Consider the following 18,792-nt stretch of genomic DNA (forward strand, 5'->3'; position numbering starts at 1 on the left):
AGAAATTAAGTAAATTTGATATTTATTATATATAATTAAAAAATAATTTTCTTTTTATATATGTATAGTATAATTTCAATTTCTTTATATATATATATATATATAATATATATATATATATATATATTGTTGTATATATCATATAATTTTTTATCGAGTAAAATAAAAAAAGTGATGAATCCCTTATGAAATCTTGGCTCAGCTCATGATAGCAATTCTTAAAAATCATAAAATTAAAATGTTCCTTTACGAGGGAATGTAGATGAAACTAACAAATACATCAAAATATTCGATAATTTCTATAAATAACAACTAGAATAAATAAATCACATTAATTATATTTGAATTTGGAAATAAAAATACGACTTGTAAAACCTTTAGAAATTACACGTTTGTGCATTTACTAAAACTTGAAAGTTATTCTCAATATCTTATCCTTAATTTTAATCAGTTTTTATGGAAAACATTCATCACAAATTATCTAAACTAGGTTAAGAAAATTTAACTATATAAATTTCCACTTATTTCAAGTTGATACTATATTCTTGTCAATTTAGATATTCTTTTAAGGAGAAATTACACATTTAACTAGTCACTGAAAAATAATTACATTCACTAATTAAATATATAAAATAAATATTATTATGTATCACAATATATTTTCTGTATATTTAAATATTAAAATAGAAAAAATATATATTTATTGACTATTATTTTCTATATCATAAAAATGGAAAGTGAACAGATCCTGAAAAAAACTATATTTTTCTGTGTCTACAAAAATAAATAAAAAAAGAAAAAAAAGTGCTTGAGTGATGGTGTTTACTAAGGGTAATTTAGTACTTTCGGTACACTTTAATTTAGCACCCTATAATCCTAAATACTTGTTTAGTTAACTAAATACAAAATTAATTACTGAAAATTACATACTTTGGCGGGATATCTCTTTCTTTAATGTTAAACCCCTTCATTTTCATTATATTTCAAATTTCAGCCCCTCCATTTCTCTCTCTCTGCTCATTTCAATGGTGAAAACTCAAAAACTTTAAATCCCCATATTTTACTGCTATTTTACGCTAAAGCCATTGTCTTTTCTGTCTCCCCTTTCTCTTCTTTCTAAAGATTCTCAAGGTTTTTCCTTGTTTTCTAAGTTCCCTCAGATCTTACAATTAGGTAATAGAAAATTCTATTAAAACTGTTTTTTCAAGATTCCATTTTTATCAAATGGGTGTTTTTTATTTTTCTTGAATGTGATGTTTGAGCTTTTGAATAATGAAATCTACTGTTTTATGAAGCTGACGTGTGATTTCTTTGCTGTAACTGTGAAGTGTTTGTTTCTGTAGTGAAAGAAACAGTTGTGTACTAGTACTTCACTGTTTTCATTTTTATCTATTCTAGCTTTGTTTTGTTGGACTTTTGAGATGGTAGATTCCCATTTCTCATTCTTGCTTTCTTGTTGAAAAAGATCTCATCTTTTTTCACTTTGGGAATTTTTTTAAGGTTTTCTTTGTTCTTCTTGGGTCCAGGAATATCTTGTTTGCATTTTGGGGGGTTTAAAGTTGGGTATTTAAGTTTCCGTTGTTTGAGGTTTTGAGATACTTGGTGGAGAATTCAGGGGTCTGGATCAGAAGAAGCTTCTGGATCTTTAAGTCATTCTGCAAAACTGGAAGAGGTATTTCTGGTTTTTAGCTCAATTTTTGAGATTGTTGTACTTAGGTTCAGCTGCAAATTTCAAGATCTAATCTTTTTTGGAATTGTTATGAGCTTAAGACTTGTTTAGTTTTTAATTGACTGCCTGCTTGGATCAATGTTTGTGTCTCATTGAAGTTCAGTATCCTGTGGACCTGTTATAACTTAGATGATCACAATGGGTTCTCAAACTGCTCTGTTTAAGATGATGGTCTATCAAAAACAACCTATCTATCTCGTATTGCATACACTCTACCCTCCCAGACCTCACTTGTCGAGATTACATTAAGTTGTTGTTGCAATAGGTTCTCTAACAGCTTAATCAGCTTACAGGTTTCAGAGTAGCTTCTTCCCGGCCTAAATTCTTCCTCTAGCTTCTTCCCCAGCCTAATTTTACCTCTAGCTTCTTCCATGCTAAATTTAATCTCCCTGTATGTCATGCCTGCACTATGCAATAACTGGAAATGTTTGCTTTTGACTTTGTTTAACTTTGCCTTACCTTATGTAGGATGAATGTCATTGTGGCATTAAGTAGGTAGCTTGGTTTTAAAATGAGTTTTTATGTGGAGTCCTTCAAATGCTATGTCTTCTCTATTCCAGTAGAAATATGCTTAACGATAATGGGAGTAGAAGCTAGTTGGTAATATTTTGTTTTATAATCTGGAGGATCATGTATATCGTATGTTCATAAGCCAGTTCAAGGTCTAATTGGTTTATGAATAATTCATTCATCTTCTTTCTGTAAATGAGTATTGGTTATGCTTTCTTTTCTGATATTTCTACATTCTGTGGCAAATTGTTCAGGTGAACTGAAATTTGGATTTTGGGGAAACAATGGTTTGTAGCTGATGCTAAACTGGATATGCAACAATGTCAAGGATCACTAAGTGGAAGCTTGAGAAGAATAAAGTGAAAGTGGTCTTTCGGCTTCAATTTAATGCTACTCATGTAAGATTGAACTCTTTTCATTTTTAGTAATACTAGTGGACAGATGTACCTTATTATAGAATGTGATGACTGTTTCAGTAGATGGAAGCAGTTTGGTTTTACTCTTGGCTGCTAAATGCTTGCTGAAGACAAGATAAAATCAAATTTCAATAATGCCTAAAGATACTTTTATCAAGATAGAGGCACATATTGCAACTCCTTGAGTTTACCAATTTCTTAGGATTATAGCAATAATAACCTGATTGCTCTTGTATGCTACTCTATGTATAACTTTGGACTTATCTACTGCTGAAGCAGAAACTTCAAAATCCTTCCTATCATTATCTTTTGAGTAACTAGTATTAGTTACCTATTCGATGGACCAAAACATTTGCTAGAAAAAAGTGTTCACTATTTAATACGTATGTTTTTCTAATACCATATAACTGATGCAAAGTTCACTGTGCTGTCTTGTACTTTTGGTAATGGATTACACTAAAACCAGAAGCCAACGTCCAGTATATATTACCATAGAACAAGCATTCACTAAAGCTGCCTTTTGGTGTTACAGATACCACAAACTGGATGGGACAAGTTATTCATATCTTTTATCCCTGCTGACTCTGGAAAAACAATTGCCAAGACAACCAAAGCCAATGTAAGAAATGGAACATGCAAATGGGCTGATCCAATTTATGAAACGACAAGGCTTCTTCAAGATGTCAAAACCAAACAATTTGACGAGAAGCTATACAAACTTGTGGTTTCCATGGTATATTTTCTTTCTGTTTAGCTTCTATATTGCTTTACCTTATCACCACAAAATGGAAGAAAAAGTTTCTAGATAGCTTATACTTGAATTCCTGGTTGACTCTCCTGACAGCTGAACTCTGATGAATGCAGATTTTAAAAAGTTAAACCTGTCTCTTGGTACTGAGTGAATTAATTTTCCTCCTCGATGCTGTTAACAGTTTTCTCTCTGAATCTGATACTGCTCTCAGGGTTCTTCACGGTCTAGTATCCTGGGTGAGGCAACAATTAATCTTGCTGATTATGCTGAAGCATCGAAGCCTTCTGCTGTTGCTTTACCTCTTCAAGGATGCAATGCAGGAACCATATTACATGTGAGGCAAATATTGCTCCTTCTGGCACTTCTACTTGATCACCTTCAGCATATGTCTAGATTTGTTTTTGAAGTCATAATGATGTTGTATAACAAATTGTTTTTGGTTGATATAAAGAAGTATTCTAAATTGGCATGTTTACTACCTGAAATTAATAATCACCCTTAATTTGTTAGCTTACTCTACCTAAACACCTGCTTGGAACTATATATTGAGTTTCTGTTAGAGGTACATTTCTGCTTTGGGATTGATGTATACCTTTTTACATGAGCAGTTTGTATGCTCATGGAACTTGATAGGGATCTATGGATCAGTAACTTTTACTTCCTCTTTCTTGCTGAACCAGTAACATAACTAAGAGAACTCCATCATCTGCTATGTCAAGCTAGTCGAACTTAATTCTTCATCAGTTTGACACTCATTACTCATTAGCCTGCAACATAAACATCATTGTTTTAGGATAATATTATATCAGCATGAATGTAGAGTCTCTGATCTACCAGTCAATCCTTGCCCCTCACAAATCTATTTGATGATTGCTTTTCTCTTTACATATTAGTTCTGAATTTATTGTTATTCATTTATATGTATTCTGTTATTTATTTTTCTCTTTTGTTTAATTTGTTGTTTAATTGCATGTTATTTGCTCCAGGTCACAGTTCAGTTGCTAACATCTAAAACAGGATTCAGGTAGCTCATCTTAACATTTAAAGCCACATGATTTTTCTTATGAGCAAGTAACAGAAGGTGCATTTGCTTGCAGAGAATTTGAGCAGCAAAGGGAACATAGGGAGAGAGGTTTGCAGTCAGGAGAGAACAAAAATGATGACCCTGTTACTGGGAAAGTCGTATTTTCAGGAGAGACTGGCCATGATCACATTGATAAGGTCTGATTACTGTTAGCAGCAGTAAACTCTTCTTGATTTCACAGTTGATGATGGATGATCCCTTTGTATTTCATTTGGTTATCTAGAGTCTCAATTCTAGTTTTAGAGTAGGTAGTTATCAGCAGCGAAGCATGAAGATGTGATTGAGTTTTTTTTATCTTCCAAACGGAAGTATGAATGTTGTGATGGTTTGTGAACCACCTAACTGTTAGTTCCTACACATTGCTCTTGGTCAAATAAGCTTCTGTGACTTCCTATATGATCTTATTGTTTCCTTGCCTTTGATCATTATCATGAATTTCTGTACAGTTGCCAAACTCCTGGATCGCAAGTACCAGCTTTATTTAGCCTGTTACTTGACCATGCCAATTTGGTGATTTGGACAAATGTTCTTAAAAAAATAAATTTACTGGTCATTCATGACAGTGAGAAATTAGATCTTTTTTCTTTGTCTTCGTTCAATACAAATTTCTTGATTTGCTTCTTTCTCATTTGCTGATTCTGGTTCCATTTGTTCTGATGTAGGTTAGTTCAAGGGTCAGATTCAGACCAGAGGCTAAAGAACTCTCTTCTGTTGAGGAGGAAGTGGAACTAAACGAATATGCCGACTTGACAGCTGGATTTGATGGCTCATCCAATACTTCAGAGAGTCTATATGCCGAAAAGCATGATTCATCGAGTGCACATGAAACTGATAGTCAAGGCATGCAGTCAGAGAAAGGTAATAAATCTGACAGTCAAGCAATGGCCCAGAGTAGTAGTTCAGTTCATGGATGGGCGTCAGACTGCTCAATGGATAATGAATTGGCAATTTCTTATGAGGAGAATAATAGACTTAGAGCAAGCCTGGAAATGGCAGAATCATCAATTTTTGAGCTGAAGCTGGAGGTAAGCACTCTGCAAAGTCAAGCTAATGAATTGGGCTCTGAAACAGAAAAGTTTTCTCAGCTACTTACTGCTGAGATATCCTCTAGTGAAGAGTTGGCAAAAGAGGTGTCTGTCCTTCAATCAGAATGTTCAAATTTCAAAGATTGTTTTGAAAGACTAAGAACTTTGAAATCTAGCTGTCAAAATCATGGTGATGAAGGTTGTGGTGCTGATTCTGGCCGCTTAGTTCAAGATCCACAGCTTAGATGGATGAAAGGAATTTCAGTGGTTGAAGATAGAATCAAAGAACTTCAAAATAAAGTTTGTCTTGGATTCTATGAAAGAGACTACAGGTTTCTTCATTCCGAATTGGAGGCATTGCTTCAAATTGTACAGGAGGTCAAACTAGGAGCAAGAGATGAGATGTCATTGCTAAATAAAGTAACATCAGTGGATGTAAAGGAGACTAAACCAACAGATTTACCCAATACCGAATTGCCGTTGCCAGGGCTTGGGTTGGAATTGGATCTTTGTACACCAGAAAATTTGCTTCATCATATTGGCATACCTCCACTGGTTTCTCAAGGAACTGATTCCACTGTTGCTATTGATGCAATGAAAGCCAAAATTTTTGATCTGGTAAGAGAAGTGGATGAGGCGAAGGTTGAAAGGGAAAATCTGTTGAGAAAAATGGATCAGATGGAGTGTTACTATGAAGCTCTTGTCCAAGAGCTCGAGGAAAATCAGAAGCAAATGCTGGCAGAGTTGCAGAATCTAAGGAATGAACATTCAACTTGCCTTTATACCTTATCGAGTAGCAAAGCTGAAATGGAATTACTGCAACAAGATATGAGTCAACGTGTGTTACAGCTTGCTGATGAGAGACGTGATTTGGATGCACTTAATAAGGAGCTTGAGATGAGAGCCGCTACTTCAGAAGCAGCTCTGAAAAGAGCCCGCCTGAATTATTCTATTGCAGTAGATAAGCTGCAAAAGGATTTGGAGCTTCTTTCCTCACAGGTTGTATCCATGTTTGAGACTAATGAGAACCTCATCAAGCAAGCAATCCCAGAACCTTCACAATCACAATTCCTTGGGTATGCAGATGTTGTTCAGAATTTAGAAGAGTATGATAATACCGAGCAGTTGCAGTCTAAGGATCAACATGTGATTGCAAGGAAACTAACACTTGGTGGAGATGTCCTTACTGATGACTTGAAAAGATCACTCTGCTTGCAGGAGGAGCTTTACAGGAAGGTTGAAGAAGAACTTGGTGAAATGCATTCAGTTAACTTGCACTTGGATATATTCTCCAGAGTGTTACTTGAAACTGTGTTTGAAGCTAATGCTAATGCTGGAATGATGAAAAGAGATATGTATGAACTTGCTCAGCACTTGGAGGCGTCAAATCTCAACAAGGAGCAGATGGCTATAAGATTGCAGGCTGCTTTGGAAGATGTTCACATTTTGCATGAGGAGAAAGCTAGTTGCATCCTCCGATGCAGCGATCTTGTTCTGCAGAATCAATCTTTGGAAGCTGAACTCGCGAGTCTTTCAAAGGCGAACCGTCTCCTCACTGATAAGGTCATGGAATTGGAAGCAATCATGGTGCAACATACAGAAACTCAGAATAGATATGAAGCTTGCGTGGGAGAAAATGTAGCACTCTCCACTTCATTGAACCAGGAATTGTTGAACAACAGTAGACTTCAAGATGAGATTTCACATCTGAAGGATGATTTGCTAACTGTCAGAGCCAATTCAGAGGACTTGGCTTCCTCAAATGAAAATCTTCATGAAGATATTAGCTTTGTGCAGGGTAAGTTGGCTGGTATGTTGGTTTCTTATGAGAAGGAACTATCTCTTCTATGCAATTCCTCTTCCCATGAGATGGATCTAAGGGATATAAGAGGTCTCACCATACAACTGGAAGAGGCGCAGTATAGTTTGTTAAGCAAGATCCTTCATCTTATGCAGGAGAAGCAAAATCTAGAAAGTGAAATATCAGTTGCTGAGGTGTCTTTGAAAGCTAGTAGATCAGAAATAATTTGCATGAAGCAAAAGTATAAAAAAGATATAGAGAGTATGGTAGCTAAATTTGATGTGTCAACTGCCCTCGTGGAGAAACTTCAGGTTGAACTTGAATCTGTGACCAATAAACTTCACCTTAACTCTGAAGTTGAAGAAAAATATGCACAACAGAACAGGGAGCTTCTGGATGATCTTGCTGCCTTTGAAGTAGAGCTACAAAATTTAGTCTCGAAGAACGGGCATATTTCTCGAGAGATCTTTGGTTTGGACTCTATAGCTAATGAGCTTGATCAGAATGACTTAACCATTTCTGAGCTAGTACAAGAGAAGGAGGATCTCATGACCTCTCTACATGACAAGTCTGAGGAATTTGCCAAGCTTACGTCAGAAGTTAATCATCTGAGAGACAAGTTGCAAGATGAATTGCAACTTGAGAGAGGTCTTAAGGATAAGCTAGAGGGCTCAGTGCAAAATCTTACTTTGCAGTTGAATCAGAAGGATGACAGGTTACTGGATTTGGAAAAGCAAATTGCTGAGCTGGTGCATTTCAGGCAGCTGGCATCAGAATTAGAGATTGAGAAATCTAGACTTAGTCATCTTTTGCAGCAGCATGATGAGCATGCAGCACAGCTTCAGGAGGAGTTATCCTGTGTGTCTGGTCTAGAGGGGTCTGTAAGAGATCTCACTTCTCAATTGAATGAGAAGCATGACAGGTTACTGGATTTGGAAAAGCACAATGCTGAAATGGTGCATTTCAGGCAACTGGCATCAGATTTAGAAGTGGAAAAATCTAGACTTGATCAGCTTTTGCAGCAGCGTGGTGAACATATCACTAAGCTTCAAGAAGAGATGTCCTGTCTTTCTGGTTTAGAGGACTCAGTGCAAGGGCTTACTTCTCAACTGAACGAGAAGAATGACAGGTTACTGGATTTGGAAAAGCAAAATGCTGAGCTGTCTGAGCTGGTGCATTTCAGGCAGCTGGCATCAGAATTAGGAGTGGAGAAATCTAGAGTTGATCAGCTCTTGCAGCAGCGTGATGAGCATGTGGCAAAGCTTCAGGAAGAGTTGTCCCGTGTTTCTGGTTTAGAATGCTCAGTCAGAGATCTTACTTCTCAATTGAATGAGAAGCATGACAGGTTGCTGGACTTGGAAAAGCAACATGCTGAACTGGTAAGTTTTAGGCAGCTGGCAGCAGATTTTGAAGTGGAGAAATGTAGACTTGACCAACTTGTGCTGCAGCGTGATGAGCATGTGGCTAAGCTTCAGAATGATTTGTCCTGTGTTTCTGGTTTAGAGAGCTCAGTGCGAGATCTTACTTCTCAATTGAACGAGAAGAATGAGAAGTTACTGGATTTGGAAAAGCAAAATGCTGATCTGGTGCATTTCAGGCAGTTGGCATCAGAGTTGGGAATGGAGAAATCTAGACTTGACAATCTTTTGCAGCAGCGTATTAAGCAAATGGAGAAACTTCAGCTAGAGGTTTCCTATATTTCTGATCTTAGAAGGTACATGCTAGAAATACAAGAGTATGCCGTAGCTTCTGATGTTAAGTTCACAGTAGCCATGAGCCACTGTGAAACACTTAATCTGGAATTTGTGCGGCAGGTTAAATCATCCGATGGGTCCTCTGCCGAGCTTCAGAAGAGATGCCATGATTTACAGGCCAACTTGAATCAATGCCTTGCAAATGAGGCTTGTTCAATTAAAGAAAACAAGGAATTGCTACAATCTCTTTCTTCTGTTAGATCTGACTTAGAAGCTTCTATTGCTCAAAATAATGTTCTTTCAGATGCCAAGTATGTTAACACAGTGAAACTTGAGGAATACAAGAAGGAGATGACAATATTGGAGGATTCTCTCCTTGAAAATAATAATCACCACGCTCTTGAAGTGGAGAAGTTGAAGAACGAGCTGGCAAATGCTGAAGAAGAACTTAATTACTTGTCACTTTCCAAGGAGGAACTGGAGATCATGGTGATTGTGCTCCGAGGCAAATTAGATGAACTGCACCCCCACACGATCTTACAGGAGAACAACAAAGATGAAATGGTCACTTTGCAGTCTCAATGTGATAAACTCACCCACAAGTGTAATGAGCTTACTCACAAACTCTCTGAGCAAGCCTTGAAGACGGAAGAGTTCAAAAACTTATCCATCCATTTGAAGGAGCTCAAGGATAAGGCTGATGCAGAATGTCTCCAGGTTCGCGAGAAAAGAGAATCTGAAGGACCACCAGTAGCTATGCAAGAATCCTTACGAATAGTCTTTATAAAAGAGCAATATGAATCAAAATTCCAAGAGTTGAAGCAACAAGTTTCTATCTCCAAAAAGCACGGAGAAGATATGCTTCTGAAGTTACAGGATGCATTAGATGAAATCGAAAGCAGGAAGAGATCTGAAGCTTTGCACTTGAGGAAGAATGAAGACCTAGCTCTCAAAATCTTGTCTTTGGAATCTGAGTTACAGTCTCTGCTTTCTGATAAGCGTGAAATAGTGAAAGATCATGACAGAATAAAGGCAGAATTGGAGTGTGCTCTGCTAAGTCTAGAGTGTTGCAAGGAAGAGAAGGAAAAACTCGAAATAACTTTGCAAGAACGAGCCAGAGAATACTCCAGAATTGCAGCTGAACTTACTTCGACTAGAGAAGAGCTGATGAATGTCACATCTTCTGTTGTATCTAAGAGAGAAAATGGCCAGATGACCAAAGTTGGACTTGCGCCTAATGAAACAAATGTAAATCCTTCTCCTGATGCCACACCTCGAGAGGATTCATCTGATGCTTGGAATGTGAAGGAAACAACCTTATTTATGGATGATAGAAGTGAAGAATCAAGCTCGCCAGTGAAACTTCCACTCAGTCCGGTAACCTCTCTGACAAGAACTACTAATGTGGTAGTGATGTAGAATGTTTTCTTGAAGACCTTATTTAAATATTCATTTTTTGGGCTACACAGTTGAAGGCTACAGAACTCGTATGATGTAATGTAGCAACATAAAATAAATAGTAAATATACCCCTACACTTTCCTAAATAACTGATGTGATGAAGTAAATATGGTTAATCTATGTCTCTGATTGTGCAGATTGCTTTTGTTTTTTACTTCATGGAGTCCTTTGGTTTTTGAAGTACTTAGTTTTTTCTTCTTTTTCAATCATTTATAGGATGCTGCATCAGTAGGTGTTCATGCAACAACTGGCGATGCACCTCAAGAAGGTTACTCACCACCCAGCAACGGAAGACATATAGATTTCAGCAGTGAACAGTTTGCAAGCAGGAATTTTAGGTCTAGCATGGAACATCTACATGAAGAGGTATTTGTCGATCCAACTTTGAGTCAACAATCAGTTTTCAAGTGAGATATATGGCGGTGCCATATCAAATTTTTTCTTTTACTTGTCTTGCAGTTGGAAAGGATGAAACGTGAAAACTCTCTCATCCCTGAGGACCATTATTCTGATCAAGGCTTTGAAATTTTTCAGAGCGAACTGGTCCAATTACACAAGGTATACTGAGATGGCTCATATATATTGTAGTTGAATATGTCATTGTGCGCTGATCACTATTTATCATGGTTCTTAATCTGCAAGGCAAATGAAGAGCTCCGAAGCATGTTCCCAACATTCAAGGATACAGCTACCACTGGTAATGCATTGGAGAGGGTACTTGCCCTGGAAATTGAGCTTGCTGAAGCATTAAAGGCAAAAAATAAACCGAGTATGTTCCAGAGGTAAGATGATGCAATTACTTTTTCAATCTTTGCCTTCTGTTTAATTGGCCCTGGCAGATACTTCATTCTTCCATTTCTTTTAGTTAATTATAGTAAATCTTTTCATTTATCACTGCTTAATCAACATTTTCAAGAACATTCGCCAGCCCTGCTTAATTTCTCATGTTGCTAAATTGAGTCTTCCAGTGCTAACAGTTGATATTACTCTCCATGTTTGATCTGTTGCTGTAAATCTATGCTAACATCGATTATGTTTTCTTCGGACATATTGCTTTACTCTGGAAAATATTTATGGAAATAATAGTATTTTACATGTAGATTGACAGGTCATGCATCAAACTGGCTTTCTGAACACTTCTTGCTAGCTTCTCAATTATACCAGGAATTACAAATGTAGTTCACATAATTCATATACTGAACTGCATTTATAGAATCTGTAGATCATGTTCTAGAAGGAATACGTTGAAGCATTTCCTAGGTCTGTCTGTCTATGAAGACATTAAAAGACAAATATTTTCTTTTAGTCTGCTTTTGTGGCAATGAGCAGTATCCATGGCTATTGTCATATTAGTAGTTTTCTGTCTTTCTCTTGGAAGCTTACTGGAGAAGTAACTATCTAGAAGCGCTTTGCTGTTTTCACAGTGAAAATGTGTTGTTTTCTTGGGGTTCAATGTGATGATATTCATTGTGAGGATAAAATACTATTGAAGTGACAAGTAATTTATTTATGCTTCAGTTCGTTTCTGAAACAACATAGTGACGATGAAGCAATCTTCAAAAGCTTCAGAGACATCAATGAGTTGATCAAAGAAATGTTGGAAATCAAAGAAAAGCAAGTAGCTAAGGAGAATGAACTGAGGGAAATGCATGATCGGTACTCTCAGTTAAGCCTCCAGTTTGCTGAGGTTGAAGGTGAAAGGCAAAAACTGAAGATGACACTCAAGAATGTCAGAGCATCTAGGACAAAGCTCATTCAACTAGATCGCTCCTCATCCTCCATCGTAGACAGTCCTTCATAGGCACTCTTTCAATCCATTTCTTGATTTGCTCGTTTCGCAAAGAGTGTCAACATGCAAGTCTTCCACACCTTGTCTTGCATGTCAGCTCTAAAAGTTGGTTCACTTTTATGGACAAGCATGCCAAGATAAGTTCCAAATATGGAGGAACCAACCGTGCAAGCTGCCTTGCTCCTTGTAAATGCTAAACTGTGGCTGTCAGATTTTGTAACCCATTTAAGTTATGTGTAGATCTAGATATCCCATATATTATAGCCTCATTTTTCCATTTTATACCTGTATTTGGCTGTAATATTATGTATAGAAATTAGATTATCCTGTAATTAGCTCTGCTTCTCCTACTTTAAGCCACGCAAGAGGCATAAAAAATTTGTTGTATACTCAATAGCTCTGTCCTTTTTAAGTTTTCATTTTGGGTGCCTCCCTGTGGCACAGCTTTAAGATGTAATGGAAGCTGGAATTTGACATGCATCATATTGCTGGAGATGGAAGTAGTACCATATCCTACTTCAGAAATAACATACGTCAACAACATATCCAGCGTAATTACACAAATAGAGTATGGGTAGGGTAATGTGGATGGAGACCTTACCCTTACGCGGTAGAGGTTATTTTTCGTAGACTCTCAGCTCGAGTAACTTGGGAAATAACATAAACAATATAAATTGTTTGGGAAATAACATAAACAATATAAATTGTTATGTTGAGTTTGATGCCATAGACATTGGATCATCAATGACAAAAGAAATAGTGCAACAACAACCAAGTACACATGCCTGAACTTGTAAGTTCTTCATAGTAGTTATATGATTGCAAATTTAAAGAAATCAAACCAACTATAATCTTGAACAATTCTTTTGTTCTTTTTGTTCTTTCGTACTTCCTACAGAAGTTCCTACACAGCAGTGCACGAAATCCCTTTTAGCCTTCTAAGCAAGTTTGTCAAGCTGAAATCTTAAGGTAAAGCAAAGAGAGCTTGAATGATAATTGAACTTCAAATTTTGCCATTTCATACTTCTTGGATGCATCCAAAGATCCACTACTGAACAATCCATGAGCTACGGAATATTACTAAACTGGAATAATTGTGTTATATGGTAAGATGGATTACAAGATTGTGCATGCACATCCGCCTTTGTTCAGGGAATCGGCCTGGAGTTTACCTGTAACAAATGCATTGAATCTTCATTCAGCAGAAGGCTTCAGTAAAGATAGAACTAAAAAGAAGAATCAAATGAATAGATCAAGGACGGAAATGCAGAAGCTCATAAAAATTTCCCAACATAAATATCTTTAACATACATCAACATATAAATCTCTCAGGCTTCACTGAAGTTTGAACTCTTATTGAACAGCACAATTAACAATCATAAACAGAAATGAAGACCCTCGGATAAAGTGCATCATAGCTGCGAAATTGAATTGGAGCTATTATCCGACACTTGACAAACTATTTTTTTTCTTACAACCTAAAAATTACTTCCTCCACCCCAATTCTTTAGGCCTCAGAGGAGGTTGACAAGGTGATGATGAGTTTTGACACAAGCAAAATATGCATAGAGTACCAAAAGTACCAGTGGACCAAACAATTTGTATTTTTGTATCAACAAGAATCTACAACAACATACATCAAGGAAATTGAAAACAGGAGAAGGTAATCTCATCAGTTCTACTGATTGACACTTGGTTATGCAAAAATATCCTATACGGGCTACCAGTGATTTTTGACGGAAGGCTGTCCTATGATTGTCATGTACTACAAAAAAGACAAGAAGATACATTGAAGCATCTATCTGATACACATTAATCATGATCTGAGTTTCTATAATTACGACAAATTGTGAACTCACCACGGGCTTTTTCATTCATAGGTGGGCGTACAACAACATGCATAGTGATGACACCTCCTGCAACTTCAGCAACTGGAAGTCTTGATTCACCAAGTGTTCTATTGTTCTCAAGTATCATTCCAGCATTAATAAGCTTCACATCATTTATTGTCTTTGGCCCAGAATCTTTATCTACCATGAAAAAGATCGTCAGCAAGACAATTATAACTGACTAAGAATAGAGAAACTAAGAGAAGCACATTTGTGAATTCCGATTCAAATTTCCTTTAAAACCAAACATGTGGAGAAGGAGAAGACACCTAGAACTACTTATGTGCTCCTGTTGTAGCTTACTAAGATGGTCTTCAAAATTAAGCATATGACAGTCAGATGAACAAATGATAACATCCTAATTTACTTTACCGTTATCAGAGCCTTGTCATTAGTCTACAAATATACAACACTTTTTAATTGGCTTCAAAGCGATATGAGGGATTATGGGAGGATATCCCTATTCATCAATTTGAAGTTACTGGCCAACGGTAATGTAAAATAAAAAAGATCCGGAGAAGACCAAAGAGATTCAAATTCAAAAGCTCATGTTCCCATGGGAAATATTTAGACCTTAAAGTTGTTTAAGTTCATTAAAGTTGTTTAAGTTCATTTTCTGAGCAAGTGCATTCACATATACGTTGTTAGAGGGATCTGCCTCAGCTTAATCTGGTGCATATATGCTCAAAGGTTCACCAGTGAGACACAGAAATTCGTATTTTAGAGTTTTATAGTATCTTTAGATGCTTCAATATTATGAAGTATTTGTATTTTATATGCTTCAATAGTCAAAACTTTGGCAGCAAGTCTATGGAATCATGAGGAAGCAAGTCTACAAACAACTTTTATCCTTGCTTGGTCCCCAAGTAACTGTCCTCATAAAATGCCTCTTTATCCTCAGATTGTAGCAAACATTGGACCAAAGATGTTTCAAAAATATTTGTAATCTCTCTCTTCTTCTCCTCATCCATCTCTTCATTTTTGGTTAATTCGTCAGGTCATCAGTATCATGTCAACTCATTTGGAAATGCCTAGTAGCGGGAAGCTAACCGATATTCAAAGGGATGAGTTGCTATTGAAGTTAATTGTAGAGGTTCAGAATATAAAAACTCATGTCAGAGCTCTTGAGTTGCAGAACTCACAGCTGCCAACTAATTTACCAGCAAAAGGAAAAAAAGAATCAGTCCGAGTTGTTTCGCATGAAGGACTAGAGACCGGAGAAGATGTTCAACAGCTTGACCAACCAACTGAAAAAAGAGGAGTTGTGGCGAAAGGGCCTCTGCAGACACCTCAACCACCACTGAGTAGAACTTCCCTAAAGAGAACCCTCTGTGAAAATCCAGGTACAACAGGGGGAAAGAAGGTCAAAATGGAGTTACCAGTTTTTAATGGAAAGCTCAATCCAACAATATTTGCAGATTGGCTATCAGCTATGGAGGAATATTTTGACTTGTATGACTTGTCAGATGATCGAAGGGTTAGATTTGCTAAAATGAAGCTAACTACTCTTGCAAAAGAGGTGGTGAAGTCCACAAGTAAGAGTTCTAATGTATTATAAAACAATCTAAGCTTAATTTACCAATATTGCGAATAACTTAAGATTTCCTTTATATCATTCCACTGTACTTGCACATTCTTACGAATAAACAGAAAGTTACAAATATCAAGCAATTAGGCACACACCATAATCTTATAGCACTAACTACAAGTGAATTTAACAGGTTAAGACAAATATTCACAAAACATGGCACATCAAACATGGATATCTAAAACCAATCAGGAGACACACTCAACACTAATAATAGTCGCATAGATTATATAAGTAAGAGTAATCAAATGCAAAGCTTTATTCATTCGCATAGCAAAATGCATCAAAATTATTGTAATGGTAAGCCAAATGGAAATCTATGATGCCATACCATGTATATATGCCTTGTTTACAATCTTGCATCATGACATAAAAAAGATGAAAATAAATCTATCCTTATAATTGAAAAGACGAGCTTTATGTGTATTTTCACGAGGCAGAAACTACAGTCAACACAACAATTAACTGTTCCATTTCAATTACAGAGATAGATTCCTTTTATATATTCATCCAAGCATACCCCCTCCCCCTTGGTCCAAGAGAGAACAGCAACAAGAAAGTACAAGAATGATTGTCAACAACAACCTACCTAGTGCAACCCAACAAGTAGAATCTGAGGAGGGTAGTGTGTATGCTGTATACAAACCTTATCCCTGCCTTGAAAAGATAGAGAGCCCTGTTTCGATAGACCCTCAGCTCAAAACAGATGAAAAAGACGACGACAACAACAGCAATAAGCAGGACAACAACAAGAAAATACAATACTAATAATCAACCAATAGAAACAGAAATCTAAGAATACGAAAATACAAGAAAGATTCTCATCAGAACAAAATATGTTGATTCTGAAAACAGAAGCACTAAGTTCTAAATCCAAACACCAAAATATCCAACAAGCAAACAAGTTATGCACCCAAAGAAGAGCTGGATAAAAACGCTAAAAAAACAAGTATCTTTAACATGAACCTAACTGCCCTGAATTCACATAATCAGTAAAAGTTAAGAGAAAATGAAAACCTTTGGGCCACTGGGCAATTATCTTTTCTTTAAGAGAACCCACTGTGGTGGCAGGTGTATACTTGTTGGGTCCAATATCACTGCCATCAGCAAGCCTGAACTTGATCTCAATCAACTCTTTTAAAGCCATTCAAACAATCTCTCACAATCACCAATCCACTTCAAACTCTCATCAATTCACCAAACAACAACCACAAACTTCCAAGAATACCCCCAACAGATCAAAAACTTAAATGAACAAAAGACTCAATTTTAACCAATACCCACAACACCCAAATCCAAGAAAATCTCAAAAACCAACTTTTTGATTCACCCCTTTTTTCCAACCCAAATCAAGAAAACCCCCAAATAACAATACACTGAAAAGATTGCAACTTTGGAAAGAAAATAAAAAATTCAAATCCCTCAATACCCAAATAACCAAGAAAACAGAGTGATTGATTTCAGAAATGAATCATTTTTTGTGGGTTTTTCTTAGAAGAGCTTCAAGAAATGGAAATATGAGAAAATAAAAGAATCAGAGAAGATGAATCAATCAAAAAATCTATGGGTCAGCTTAAAGAGTGAGAAACTTGTTTGTTTCTTGGGTGCTATAAATTGCTTGATGTTGAAAGAAAAGTAGAAAAAAGAAGAAGAAGAGGAGATCAAATTGGAAAGTTTAACGTGAATCTTTACAGGAAGAAAAATATAATGATTTGTAAAGCGATGCTTCTTACTTGTTCTTCTTCCATTTTTGGTAATTCAGTAAAATTCACTACAAACCGACGCGTTCAGAAAATAGGTTAATTACATTCACATCCTTTATGTTTTAGATTTGGCAATATCACCCCTTGATAAAAGAAGCCCGTTTGGATGGGCTTAATAAATTCAGCTTTAAAAAAGTACTTTTGAAAGTGTTGAAACTTATTTTTAAAATAAACAGTCACGCGTTTGGATAAAAGTGCTGAAATTGTTATGTCAAACGTGAAAAGGGAAAAATGGAAGAAAGAGATGTTAGGGTTATGTGGGTAATTTGGAGATTGTATAAAAATATTACGGGGAAAAAGATAAAAATGTGGTCGACTTAAAACAGCTTATAAGCTAAAAAAAAAAGCACCCTACCCCATCTTTTAACTTTTGACTTAAAATAAGTTTTTTTTTTAAACTTAAAATAAGTTATTTTGAGTGTTGCTAAACAGCTAAATAAGTCAAACATCAATTTTTAAGTCAGTTTGACCAGCTTTTAAGCTGAGCCAAATAGGCTCTAAGTGTTGTTACCTCGAAACTTTTTGTTGTTATCTAACAATGAAGTGATATAACAAAATTTAAGTAACAATTCAATCTAATATAATGAGTGACAATCATCTAAATAAGGGGCGATGAAAAAGGAAAAAAATTGAGTAGGGAAATCTGATAAACTTTAGTACATAAATTGAGTAAGAACACACAGATATGGATAACCGAAAATCCTCAGAAATCGCATATAATATTTCAATCAAGTTTTTGAAAACAATTCATCGGTTCATAAATTGACTAAAATTAAGGAGTCAATTTGTAGCTACGAGTGTGATTTAGTCGTTAATTAAGTTAGTCGGGAGTTATGTAGCTTTAAATAATTTTAGCAAAAATAAAAAAAATATTGATAATTTATTTTAGCGTTATTTAACAGATTTATCTAATATTTAATGCTAATAAAAAAATGATAACTATCATATAAAATTAATTTAGATGCAAACAACCTAACACAAGTATTGTTCTAACCCTTAAAAAGTTGATTAAATTCGTTGATCAATTTTTTGAAAATATGGGAAGATGATTAAACATTATGTATATAATAAACTAGAATCTAAAGAATAAGAAAGTATTAAAAGTCAATTTTTTCATATTCAATTGATCAAAACTTTAAAAACAATAATTTTTAAAAAAATAGGAAAAATAATTTTCCTACTTAAAATAAGAAAATTTTCTAAAGATGATATTCACTTCGTTTAAAAAAAATGTCTCTATTTTCTTTTTAGTTTGTTTAAAAAAGAATGACTTTTTTTTTAGAACACTTTAAC

The 18,792-nt window shown here is 35.7% G+C and overlaps 2 protein-coding genes across 7 annotated transcripts; one reads left to right on the forward strand and one right to left on the reverse strand.

Moving 5' to 3' along the window:
* The first annotated feature begins 978 nt into the window (after positions 1–978).
* On the forward strand, positions 979–12,653 carry LOC101260724 (uncharacterized). 3 transcript variants are annotated; one of them, XM_010321844.4, is made up of 12 exons: positions 979–1,173; positions 1,527–1,672; positions 2,494–2,637; positions 3,188–3,388; positions 3,618–3,740; positions 4,393–4,430; positions 4,504–4,627; positions 5,153–10,387; positions 10,687–10,836; positions 10,930–11,028; positions 11,113–11,252; positions 11,989–12,653. In XM_010321844.4, exons 3-12 carry the CDS (start codon positions 2,560–2,562, stop codon positions 12,269–12,271), a joined length of 6,471 nt encoding a protein of 2,156 aa, XP_010320146.1. In that variant the 5' UTR covers positions 979–1,173; positions 1,527–1,672; positions 2,494–2,559; the 3' UTR covers positions 12,272–12,653. The 3 variants fall into 3 exon arrangements, with proteins under 3 accessions (XP_010320146.1, XP_004238511.1, XP_069153423.1); XM_004238463.5 differs by lacking the exon at positions 979–1,173 and having other exon boundaries at positions 1,340–1,672; XM_069297322.1 differs by lacking the exons at positions 979–1,173; positions 1,527–1,672 and having other exon boundaries at positions 3,520–3,740.
* A 254-nt stretch (positions 12,654–12,907) lies between these two features.
* Positions 12,908–17,558, reverse strand: LOC101244769 (membrane-anchored ubiquitin-fold protein 3). 4 transcript variants are annotated; one of them, XM_004237829.5, is made up of 3 exons: positions 16,754–17,558; positions 14,119–14,289; positions 12,908–13,431 (listed from the first exon to the last, which is right to left on the reverse strand). In XM_004237829.5, exons 1-3 carry the CDS (start codon positions 16,881–16,883, stop codon positions 13,376–13,378), a joined length of 357 nt encoding a protein of 118 aa, XP_004237877.1. In that variant the 5' UTR covers positions 16,884–17,558; the 3' UTR covers positions 12,908–13,375. The 4 variants fall into 4 exon arrangements, with proteins under 4 accessions (XP_004237877.1, XP_069153424.1, XP_010320147.1 ...); XM_069297323.1 differs by having other exon boundaries at positions 14,119–14,283; positions 16,754–17,547; XM_010321845.4 differs by having other exon boundaries at positions 12,908–14,024; positions 16,754–17,525.
* Between the last annotated feature and the right edge of the window lie 1,234 nt (positions 17,559–18,792).

Source organism: Solanum lycopersicum, chromosome 4 (genome assembly GCF_036512215.1).
Source record: "Solanum lycopersicum chromosome 4, SLM_r2.1".
Classification (NCBI taxonomy): domain Eukaryota; kingdom Viridiplantae; phylum Streptophyta; class Magnoliopsida; order Solanales; family Solanaceae; genus Solanum; species Solanum lycopersicum.

What these genes read in the sequence shown, in the direction of transcription:
- LOC101260724 (XM_010321844.4), top strand. Translation starts at nt 2,560, where the DNA reads ATGTCAAGGATCACTAAGTGGAAGCTTGAGAAGAATAAAGTGAAAGTG. An exon ending in AACTGGTCCAATTACACAAG is followed by an intron (nt 11,029 to 11,112) that starts GTATACTGAGAT and finishes TTAATCTGCAAG; the next exon opens with GCAAATGAAGAGCTCCGAAG. An exon ending in AAACCGAGTATGTTCCAGAG is followed by an intron (nt 11,253 to 11,988) that starts GTAAGATGATGC and finishes TTTATGCTTCAG; the next exon opens with TTCGTTTCTGAAACAACATA.
- LOC101244769 (XM_010321845.4), bottom strand. Translation starts at nt 16,883, where the DNA reads ATGGCTTTAAAAGAGTTGATTGAGATCAAGTTCAGGCTTGCTGATGGC. An exon ending in AATTGCCCAGTGGCCCAAAG is followed by an intron (nt 14,290 to 16,753) that starts GTTTTCATTTTC and finishes TTTTCATGGTAG; the next exon opens with ATAAAGATTCTGGGCCAAAG. An exon ending in TATGAATGAAAAAGCCCGTG is followed by an intron (nt 14,025 to 14,118) that starts GTGAGTTCACAA and finishes TCTTTTTTGTAG; the next exon opens with TACATGACAATCATAGGACA.